This window comes from Osmerus eperlanus, chromosome 12, assembly GCF_963692335.1.
Source record: "Osmerus eperlanus chromosome 12, fOsmEpe2.1, whole genome shotgun sequence".
NCBI lineage: Eukaryota > Metazoa > Chordata > Actinopteri > Osmeriformes > Osmeridae > Osmerus > Osmerus eperlanus.
Window position 1 is genome coordinate 15556277 of NC_085029.1, and position 12090 is coordinate 15568366.

Below are 12090 nucleotides of genomic sequence, written 5' to 3' on the forward strand. Positions count from 1 at the left end.
TGAACACAAAAATGCCATTTTATTATTATTTTGCATTTAAAGAAATCTATACGTGTTCTATAGCTTAACATCATTCTCTCAGTTCATTTAAAAAGCTTTCCAAATAAGTTCATGTTTTCACTTTTCTCAAATGTAATACTGTATCTTACCTTTTAAACTACCAAAAGGTCAGTCCATGGTTCACATTTAAAATATTCCATTTCATTTTCTTGCAATTTCTTTGCGAAGTTCAGATAAATCCACATTCGAAGTAATTTTACTTCAAATAAAAAAAGACATCTGGGATGGGGCCTCCTGTTTTAGAAAGGGGCGGTACAAATGACAGGCTCTCCATCTGTTGCAACATCAAGGCAATAAGCAGCATTATATTATGTTGTGAAGTACAGTCAGGAGGACCAAGATAAGCCAGTTTGATCTTCCCTGGTGTTGTTGAATGGCGACATCCTTTTGTGATTATAGTGGCTCCCATTGCGTACTTTCTTTATCGTGTTCATTAATAAGAAGAATAAGAATAAAATAAGAATTATAATAATATGCTTTTTTTGAAAACATTTTGACAAATGAGTTGAAAGGAACATTACAGTAAACCAACATTTTGTTCATCAGAAAAAAGACTTACCAAAGTTTGATAATAGAAACACTTGTTATGCTGTTGCGGGCAGCCATTTATTCTCAAACATGGTGTGCTCTGAGGTATTGAATATGCTCTTTGAAATCTTACGGCACAGTTACCAAATGTAGCACATTGACAGAGCGGCCATATGCTGCCTTTTTACCCGTCATTTATATTCTAGTAGCGTCTCTGTGGGGGAACAGTTGAACTCTGCCCAGGAGAAGTGTCTATGGGACCACAACATTACTATAATATACACTCATCATTTCTGAGGAGATCCATAGCCAATTACACTGAGGTAAAATGTAGAAGACCATCTTGTTTGAACACTTCCTGAGTTATATCATTAATCAGTGATCCCATTTGATCGTGTGGTTAATCCTTCATTTACGTCTAACGGTCTGTAATTAATTAACAAACTGACCAGAGTGCATGGACAACACCTCTTTTCCAGATCAGAAGGAGTTATGACTAACTAATGTTCTGCATGTTCCTTTCAAACATTCAGTCCTATTTATCAAACTTAAATAGTTTATCTCTACTATCTATATGTTAGACTACAAACATAAGTAAAGATAGTAATTGAATGCATCTTGAATTACAAATACTGAAATGGTTTTAAAACTCAGTGCTGTTTTTGATATGTTTGTTGTCATTATCATTGATGCTGTTATTATTGTCGGTGTTGTGGTGGGGCTGAAGGTTCTTGTTTTGGTAGTTGTTGCTAGTGTTGATGTTGGTTGTCGTTATTATAACTACTCACTGTGGCTTCGTTATAAATGGAAAGGCCCAAGCTCACCCACTCAACACAATGGCACAGAAAGTTTGAGCTGCATTGAAAGAGGGGTGCAACAAAAACAATTTCTGAGTGGATTGATCTCTAATTACATAGAGCAGCATGTTGATGCAACAGAATCTCATATACAAGAGCTAGCATCACAGGTTATCCCCAATCTCATTTTCACAGGCCGGTTCACTGGAATATGTTTGCTTTTCCAGTTTGTGCTCAATTGCAACAAACATTTTAGGTTCCCTGTTAAACCATGACATGAATGGTAAGGTCGGCATAAATTGTAGTCTTTTTAGAAGTTGCATGTTGCCAGCAGTACCTCAATATAGGCATGACTAAAACCCTTTCATACCGTACTGTAGGCATTTTACAGAACATATCTTACCATAGTATTACACACAGGTGAATCATATTCTACACCCAACCAAATGTTAAAATCCAAACCTGTATTAAACTGCTTCACTCTTTAAAAGTCTGTCAGTTTTTTGCCAGTGACCGCCACGACCCAATATATGACTGATTTATTTCACACTTAATGATACATGGCTAGACAACTGTACACATTATATCAAACTAACAAAATAAATGAATACATTGTTGAAACGCAAGTAGCGTAAATGGCATTAACATATGAAAGTTACATTGTAAAAATGTGGATCTTACATTTGTCATACAACCAAACATTACTATTATTATACATTTCCATTCCACTAAACCAAGATGGATGTAGAATACTCTCTGAATACCACTGTTAAGACATTTCATTGTCCTTATGATAGCATTTAATGGCATGATCACGGTAACCATTAGCAATGAGGCAATATCAAATTCCTCACTTAAAGCAAATATCTGACAACTGATCTGCTTCGAATAACACATTGTCAACACTTCCCTGTGCCCATATAGTTCTTTGCATTAGGTGACCTCAATGTTTGTGTTTTCACAAAATAGTTTCACCTTACTTTGTTGCTGGCATACAGTATGTATCAGAGCTGTCATTTTAAGAAATAAGTACCTGGCTATTTTCAAAGACAGAGAATACTCTGTAAAGAAAACAAACTTTTCTGTGATTTAAGTCTGTTATGATTACTGTTGAAGAAGTGAAACACAGATCAAAGTTGGTCAGAAAGACAATTGTTGGTCCTCCATTCCATTCTACAACATTAATGGAGTTGTGTTTATGCCACGCAGCCAATTCAAAGATTCACAATGAGTGTTGCAATTGAGCCCTTATGTTTTTGAGTGGTAGCCAAACTCAAAACATATACATCATATAACCAACCTTCACAATTACCGCCCCTGATTATTCACACAGAAAAAAACAACTATACCAGCTCTTACATCCCCCAAAATATCTCTGCATTGGAGTCTGCAATGTTACATATTCAAATGAAAATATATTTATATAATTTGTGGATTTTTCACAGTAGTTTGTACTGCTCTGTACCTTAGTGTCCCTCTACTTCTGCCTACATCATAGTCACCTCGAGGGATACTCTTTAGTTCACATGAGAGAGAGTGTCTGGCACAAGTATTTTCTGTGAAGGAAGAGAAATCTCCTCCTATTTTGTCCTGTAATGTCTTCTTCAGTGTGGTAAGTGCTGTGCATGTCACGAGTCCTGACTGGTCAACAAAGACTTGGGGATTGAGCTACAGTACTTGGAAAGGCTACTCTTTTCCTATGTGAATACAACTTGTAGAAACCGCAAGAAACATTTGCTTTGGCACAGATTTACATTGTAGCGACGTCCATTCTTTTAACTCCATTGCCTTGATCGTTACTACAAACACAAGTGGCCCATTGTTGTAATCCTTGGCTCAGTGCTCAGTCGCAGACCAGTCTATGTGTTTGTGTATTGCAGTGTCAGTCTATCCTCTCTCCTGGAGTTATGTCAATGCACTCTAGTGTCTAATCGTTGAGGGCATAAACCAGCCATCAATCCCCTCTCTGTCTTTTCCCCCGTCTCTCTCTCTCTCCTCTCTCTCTCTCTCTCTCTCTCTCTCTCTCTCTCTCTCTCTCTCTCTCTCTCTCTCTCTCTCTCTCTCTCTCTCTCTCTTTCCCTCTCTCTCTTCCTCTCTCTATCTCTCTCACTACCCTCTCTCTTCTCTCTCTCGTTCTTAGATTTGAGTCTCTTGAACGTTTTCCTTTGAGTTTCCTTTGAAAAGAAGAGGCTCCATTTGTGGATTGGGGTTCTGGCCCATGAAACCCTTGAGAGATCCATGTATTCCCATAGTGGGCATCGGGAGGGACATTGGCAGGGGTGGAGACACAGAACTGAGGTTGATGCCATTGCCAGATGTGGAGATGGGCACTTGAGTACAAGAGATGGGGATTTCTTGACCTTGCTGGTTGATTTGAGATGGATTCTTATTGTTAAGGATACCCCCCGATCCAGCTCCTTCCCCGGATCCAATACTCAGACCCATTACGTTGTTGTTGAAATGATGGGCTTTATAGTAGTGGTTGAGATGATCCGATCGACCGATGTTAGGAAGGTTGACTATCTCCGGGTGATGTATCCTCAAGGTTCCTTCTCCCCCGCAGCCGGAATTCATAGTAGAACCCCCTGAGATTCCACTTCCTGCCCCGGCTCCAATCTCATCCTCCACATTGATGATCTCGATGGCTCGGGCGGGGCCGTGGTGTTTGTGCAGCTGATGCTGCTTCCTCAGCTTGTAGAAGACCACCAGCATCACGGCTGCCATGAACGTGATGGCCACGAAGCAGCCGATGATGATCTTGGTGGTCTTCATGACATCATCCAGGCCAGGTATGTTTGGAACGTTCATAATGGACACAGTCACTGCTTTCTCGGTGCCTCTAGTGGCTCGTGGAGACAAGGAGGAGAGTGAGGAGAGGGAGGGCGATATGGTGACACCAGACCTACCCTCGCCCAGTACCCCTCCTGGCATTGTAGGACCTGGAAATTCGATGAAAGTCTCGTTGATGTACTGTCTGGCTGAATTTTCCTCCTGTACCGTTTCCACGGTTTCCACGGTGACGGTAGTGAAGTAGCTGTAGCTGTTGCTGGGATCAGTGGCGGACACGTTGAGGACGGCGGTTGCCGTGGTGTTACCGGCGGAGTTGGTCACCATGCAGGTGTATTGGCCGGTGTCCTGGACGGTCACGTTGGTGAAGTTCAGGGTTCCGTCATGCAGAACCGAGATGCGGACTCGGTATGACCCGTGTGTCATGAGGGTACCGTTCGGGGTGAGCCAATTGACAGAGGTCATCGAGGTCCCGGTGCGACATTTCAGCTCGGCCGCCATGCCCTCGGTGACGTTGAGGTCGGTGGGCGGCTCCACGATGACGGGGGCGTAGCAGGTGAAGTGGCTCTGGTCCAGCTCGCCGATGTAGCGGCCCTTCAAGCCCGGAGGGGCGTGGCAGCGGGCGCAGCAGGTGGTGTTGCTGGGCACCGTCTCCTTCAGCCACCAACTGAGCCACAGCACGTCGCAGTTGCACACCCAGGGGTTGTGGTTGAGGTGGACCCTCTCCAACACGTGCAAGGGGGTGAAGAGGTCGTGTGGCAGGCTGTGCAGGGAGTTGTGGGACAGGTTGAGCTCCTCCAGATTCTTGAGGTCGTCGAAGGCGTTGCGCTCGATCACCGTCACCCTGGAGTGCATGAGCCACAGCTTGCGGAGGGACACCAGACCCTGGAAGGAGCCGGGTCGCACGATTCCCAGCTGGTTTCCGGACAGCTCCAGCTCCTCCAGTCGAACCAAGGGGGTGAGGTTGGGGATGTCCTTCAGCCCGCACATGCCCAGGTTCAGGAAACGCAAGTTGACCAATCCCTCGAAGGCGGCCTCGGAGATGTAGTCCAGCTTGCGCAGCTCTCCGAGATCAAGGCGGCGCAACGAAGGAACGCGGTTAAAGGCGAAGGCTGGCAGGGTCTCGATGGGGTTGTTCCGTAGCCATAGCTCCCTTAGCTTGCTGAGATACTCAAAGGCCTGGGATGGCACCACTGTGAGACGGTTGTCAAAGAGCTCCAGCGTGTTGAGGTTGGGGAGGCCATTGAATGCCCCCACCTCTATCTGTCGGATATGGTTCTTGGAGAGCTGCAGGATTTCCAAATGCCTCAGGTGCTTAAAGGTTTCAGACTTTATCACCTGGTGATGAACACACATACATGAAGGCAAACTGTAGTCACACAGTGTGATGTATTTATATTATTCTGTTGTGTCAATAGTTTAGACTTTAAACAAATATGCTGAATGATTCCCATACTATTTACCTGAATTGTGTTCTCTTGTAGGTTGAGGTATCTCGTGTTCTCAGAAATGCTTTCTGGTACCCCATCTAAACTCTTTCTTGTACAAATGACACGGCTGGCCTGATTGGAGCAGGTACAGGGGCTAGGGCATGGGGGCGCAGCCTCTGTCAGCTGAGGTCCATGGTGGTGGAACCACAACAAAAACTGGACCAACCAGAGGAGGGGGGAGGGGGAAGAGGGGCTGGTCACCATGACAACACGCATGGCAACTGGGTCATGACCCACCCCCTATTTCTATTATATTGATTAAGTCACTTCCAGTAGAAGATCATTAATTTGTTGTCTTTGTGTTCATTTTTACCCCTCCATAGCAGGAAACAGTCTAAATGACTATTTTACTAAATTGACAGATTGATGCCAAATTAAATGTTCTCTTGATCTATCATTAATGTTTCCTCATTCTAGTTTTCTTGTGTCTGTTTGAATTTGTGCATGTATTTCTTTTTTAGAAATATGTACACTTAGTTCCCATGACAATCATTTGAATAAAAAATGAATGTTTCTTGAATGGCATGTCTCAGTGAAGTTTGATCCTCACTTCTGGGAAGAAAGAGAGAAAGGGAGAGAGAGAGAGACAAAGCGTGGTCAGTCAAGTGCATATTACCAGTATTAGTAATGTGCATAAAGCTGAATTCTGTTGCACTGACACAAAGAATGTGACTAAGAATTAAAACCGTGCTGTAACATTTCTCTGTCATGTCATGTAGTAACACAAGATTGCATTAAATGCATGGCAGGGTTTTGACCATAGCCTGTAGCCTAACTGATGAGTCAGTTGACATTTTATTTATTGGTTTATATAAACGTCTGGCTTTATGATTTCAAATGGTTTCAAATATTCCAACATTTTCTAAAGTTCAAAAATACCGAGACACATCAGGGTGAGAGAAATTCTTAGTCATTGAACTGGCTAATCAATACTGCACATGAATTACAGTGCAAATTAACAATCTGCCGATTCCTTAGCAAGAAATAAGCATATATGTTTTTTTAAATCACGCACATGCCACACAACAAAACAATTTCTAAGCCTACACCTGACTCGATTGATCTTGACCCACACTACAGCCACACTACAGATAACGACATAGGCCGATACTGTCAGTAGATCGGGGTCATATTTAACACAGTCTGAAGAAGAGGAAGAAACTCAGGAACAAGATATATCCACACCTTCCATCCAGAGATATCACTGGGGTTTATGCTATTCCATCCGGAAAATACAAGTGTATTTTTCACGCTAATTTGCAGTCCAGGCTTTCTCTCACCAACTACGTAGGCTGTAAATATTTTCAGAATCATCTTCTGCATGCTACCAAGCCATCACTACAAGCTCTTGGATGACGGCAGTGCCAGAATAGGCTCAAACACAAGAGCATACTGCCCTGTCCTGTCTTCTCAAGACATAGATGGAGACCTTAGTCAGAGTCACTTAAGTAGATTATGTAATTCGGGACTGAAGCTGCCGTTTTATGCACACAGCAGACATAAAATGAAACCACCCTGTTCTTTCAGACTTTTTCGGTGGTTTAACTCTCTGATGAAGATGGTGGGCTTCCCCCAGGCTTATAGCTAGCCCATAGAACCTTCCCTGTCCTATGCAACCACTCGGATGCATGCGCTCCTAGAAACCCGGTTGCTGTGGCAACCGGCTCACTCACCATCTTGTGTTTCACTGTCCAGTGTCCTACCCTACAATACTGATGTGCAGTTAGCCAGTAAATGAACATCCATCATTTTCAAACTGATCAGTTCCCTTGCCGTCAGTTTAATACTGTCAGCTGACACACAAGTTGAAGCTGTAAGCTGTGTAAAGTGTAGATTGACACACGTAAACGCACATACTTGGCAGCTTTGTAGAGATATCCTTCGTTAACAGAGGTAGCGACAATGGAAGCAGTTTAATGCTAAATATGTAAGACAAGGCGTATGGTAGCTAAATATAGACTGGGGTGATGTTCTCCACCCCTGATCACACAACCACACTTTAAAACACCCACCCACATTCTGCCTGCCCCCCGCCCCCCATACACATTTTTACATGTAGTCATTTAGCAGACGCTCTTATCCAGAGCGACTGACAGTAAGTACGGGGACATTCCCCCCAGAGGCAAGTAGGGTGAAGTGCCTTGCCCAAGGACACAACGTAATTTTGCATTGCCGGGAATCGAACCGGCAACCTTATGATTAATAGCCCGAATCCCTAACCGTTCAGTCATCTGACCCCCCGGACACACACACACACTAACAAACACATCTCTATTGAACCATCCACCACATTGTTAATGACATGAGAGAGAAATTCAGACAACCAGTATTTCATGTTTCATGATCTCTGAGTGATAAAACAAGAAGAACAACACCAGTTTTCAGATCAAGAGACATCATGACCTCCACAACATCGCAAATGGTCCGCTCGCAAATCAGCGGACCAGTTCAGAGGCTTTACAGGTATGTAAGCTACTGTTCGTGTTTCTCACACATTTTGTGGACCTCCCTCATTTAGGAGTCCCTTTCTCCGGCCAGAGTTTTGAGGAGTGGCTAGTCCATCCTCTGAACTTAATCAGAGGTGTGTAATTGGACTCGCAAAGGTCACATTGATTAGTCTTCACAATTCCAATTTGTGACTTGAAAACTTACTTGTACAGCTTTAGATATAAAGAAACATATAACAATGCCTAAATGTGTTTTGAGCAACACATCTAAAGCCCATTTAAACCTCCAGTCATTGACAGGGAAGTAATGAGTTCAACTCTTTAAAACCATATGAATAGATTCATATGTGTGCCCTTGCGCTTGTTTGTAAACCAAATCAGATTCCCAAACAGACATTTGAAGCACAGAATTGTGTACTCTTAATGCATCAAACAGTTGTAAGGACACTAGTTATTGTGGATATTATATAGACCTAGCCTAGATTTCAATCTTTTGCGTAGATTCTATTGCCTACAATAAAAAAAAATCTTCCTTTTTGTACCATGAATCTTCATACAAAACATTTTATTATGAACCCCAGCCTTGCATTACATGGACTGGAAATCATTACAAGTTTTCCTATAAAAGCATAAAACAACAAAACAATTTGGATCTGTAATGATGAAACTGCATTCTCTTGTACAGATATCTTGAAAAAACTATACTCTGAACTAGAAATGTTCCTAAAGAGACCTATTAAAGGAGTCCTATACTGCATTCATGATTCGTGAAAGCGTCAATAGCAACAGCAACCGAAAAGAAATAATAAAAAAATATTAACAATGCACCATTTCACACCTTGACAAACTAAAACTACATCTTTGTTCACAGGAAGCGATCTAATGGCCATCACTGGTGGCCATTTATTATCATGTCAGTCACCCATCTAAACCTAAATGCTTCATAGTGGTGGTGTGTTTTAACCTTCTCAGTCATGCAGCCTCCTTTACCTCTGAACCTATTCATTTCCCGTGTCAAGAACTGGTTGCACCCATGTAGATATCGATCTGCTCAATCAGTGCTGTGGGAAAGCGCTCAGTCGTGAAAAGACAAATTAGCTGCAAGCTGACCAATTTGCTACAAACCAATCACATCATTGTAATCACGTTATTCTATCACTGCTTATTCTCCTGAGTTTAGGTATCATCGTTTTCTGCTGAGCTAAATTCTGGCTTTGTGTGTAATATACTGGATCCGAGGGCTATATGATGTGGAAATCTCGTACACAAGGCTCAATTAAACCTGATATTTACAGCTGGTCGAAGATGGGTACAAAGCGACACAGGTGCAGCAGGGCTAACATCATCTACTGTAACTATGACAACACTAAATGGATTCAGAGTTGTTGAACGTGGGAATCCGGGTAGGAGGAGGCGCCATATATTCACATGAACATTGAAAATCAGTGTGTTAGAGAAAATTTGGTTTGGGGCCAAAATGTCATTTGCTTTGATTTATTGCCAAGATTTAAATTGTGTCTGTATGGCTTTGAAACTTGGGAATACATATTTAAATAAGATTTTCCCAACCAAGTGTTAAACAATCTATTGCCTTTTTTCAGCTGCATTTTCAACACTATGATAACATTATCTTGAATCAATGCAGCCCTGCTCACTACTGGTACAGATCTACTACGGAACGCAATTGAAATTCTTAGAAAAGGCCTAATTCTGCACATGCTGCATTACAAAATGGCTTGCATCGACTGACTGGAATATGGAATAATGATAGTTTCACAACTGACATAAAAATGAATAAATGTCGTAGCAGTGGGTACAAAAATTATCCTTCAGAAATGTTCGACATGAATAAGAGGGTCGGGATTTTACAACACCTTTTGGGGAAAACAATCATGTAAATGTCATTCAACATCATCTTGTCTTGCAGCATCTAATAAACTGCAGTTTTTTCAATGTACAATTTACAAATGCCCTTTAAGTTAATACAGCGGTCTTATCAGCTGGTCTGCTATCGTTTTACGGTTCAAAAAAAAGATATAGACTGTATTGACAACGACGGCCATTTCAGAGATTTTCTACCTGTGTACAATCTAAAAGGCATACCTTTATGTTTTAGTTGCTGCGGCGTTTGGTCGACGTTTTCTCTCCTTTCCTTCTCTCTCTTCTCGTCGTTTTCCCAACCTCTCTCCTTCTATCTCTCTTTTCTCTTCCCTAAATTGATTCGCTCGCTTCCACGCCACGGCAATGAGCTCGGCTCTTGTTCTCGTCTTCCGCAGAGGAAACGCAACGAGGGGGCAACATACGCGAATAATAGCAGGTTAATTAATTAAAACGGGAATCCACAAAAAAGAAAATGGAGCAAAGAGACACAAGTGTTATTAAATATATACATCTATTAGTTGATTTAAAAACGAGGTCGTGAACGAAATGCATCCAAGCATCTTCTCATCCTTGGAGACGCGCGCAGGCAGCAAACGCGAAGGCGCCCGTTGGGCAGAGTATTTTGCGATCCAGCATAAGCGGCAGTTTACGCACATTCCGTAGGAATGTAGCTGAATGCCACGGATTGGACGTAAAGCTCGTAGAAGGGACCACGGGCCAGACGTTCATAGATGGCCATGACCAAGACATTTCCCATGTAGGCGATTTCTTACCACATATATCAATAATAAATTCGTGACGTCGAGGCTTGTGCTGTATTTGTGTGACAGTGTCCTTACATGTGGATGTGAGAGTACATACACAGTCAACTCTGAAAGCTCAATGCAATGGTGGAAAACTTTGACACAGGGCCACAGTGACCACAGAGCAGAGAGGTTCTTGCTGATGTGACTCAGCAGTAGCACTGAGCAGTTGCATTGATCACTGACCGCCTGGATAACTGGAATCAGTGCATTCAGAAGAGGTGATCACGTTTATCTGCATAGAGTTGGAAACAAATTTGAGATGTGATATTTTCTTTCACATCCTCCTTCACCACAATCCCTCAGGGAACCATCATCCCCTTAGGGCATAATCATGTGCAGGACCGTGGTTGAACAAATACAATAACACACCAGACAATTAGTGCTTTGTGATGGTGGAATTAATTAACACAGCATACTGGCATTATTACGGTTTCCTCCAAAGCCAAAGACTTTTGAAATAGCCAGGGCTGCGTTTCCCGATAACGATGGATCGTAGCAATGATCGAGCAAAAAACGAAACCATCGATATTTCTTACGTGCGTTTCCCAAACATGCTCGTAAGGAGTAGGCTAATCTATGCACTTTCAAGAGTTACGAATTTTCAAGAGACACTTTAGCTACGATGTCTTTAGGAACGGCCCGTAAAACTAAGATTCGTCCTACGATGGATTCTACGATCAACTTAGGCTTACGACGCTTTCGGGAAACGCACCCCTGGTTTCTAACATTCAAGCATACTGCTAAAGACCAATGACCTCCTCATCTGCGTTTGACTTAATTTAAAAGCTGATATCCTACATAAATCTAACCTGTATACCCTGTAGAACAGACGTCATGGCTTCTGCCTCAAAAGAAATGAATGGGCCATGTGTGTTGTATGCATGGCCCCCTGTACAGCTCATCTTTAATTAAGCATGTCTGTCTTAACAAGATAGTCTGAAGGCAAACTTCTTTACAATTTTCCAAATATTGACTCCTGGCGTGTTTCTAATTCTCCTCACATCAGTGACCTTTATAACAATGAATTACCTTGTTCCTTCTATGACCATGCATCGTATCCACGTGGTAGTTTTGGATTGCAACACAGTGACAGCTTGTCTCAGCAAACATCTCCACCTAGCATTTTTATCACTTTATTCAGTACTTTCACAAGAAGCATCTTTTTTCTATTTTTGGTTTTATGTGTGAATCCCCTTCCCCCTTGCCTCTTATGGAGTTAGACTGGAGACATTAACCTAAAGGACCCCTCACATCCTGTATTCTCTCTCTCTCTCTCTCTCTCTCTCTCTCTCTC

General features: G+C 42.4%; 1 protein-coding gene across 2 annotated transcripts; it reads right to left on the bottom strand.

Moving 5' to 3' along the window:
* Nucleotides 1-10595, bottom strand: lrrc4bb (leucine rich repeat containing 4Bb). Of its 2 annotated transcripts, none has more exons than XM_062475188.1 (3): nucleotides 10213-10595; nucleotides 5636-6211; nucleotides 1-5510 (listed from the first exon to the last, which is right to left on the bottom strand). In XM_062475188.1, the coding sequence occupies exons 2-3, from the start codon at nucleotides 5876-5878 to the stop codon at nucleotides 3522-3524; spliced, it is 2232 nt and encodes a 743-aa protein (XP_062331172.1). In that variant the 5' UTR covers nucleotides 5879-6211; nucleotides 10213-10595; the 3' UTR covers nucleotides 1-3521. The 2 variants fall into 2 exon arrangements, with proteins under 2 accessions (XP_062331172.1, XP_062331171.1); XM_062475187.1 differs by having other exon boundaries at nucleotides 5636-6214.
* Between the last annotated feature and the right edge of the window lie 1495 nt (nucleotides 10596-12090).

Coding starts and splice junctions, on each gene's coding strand:
- lrrc4bb (XM_062475188.1), bottom strand. CDS start 5,878: ATGCGTGTTGTCATGGTGACCAGCCCCTCTTCCCCCTCCCCCCTCCTC. Junction 5,511..5,635: donor TACAAGAGAACACAATTCAG/GTAAATAGTATG, acceptor GTTCATCACCAG/GTGATAAAGTCTGAAACCTT.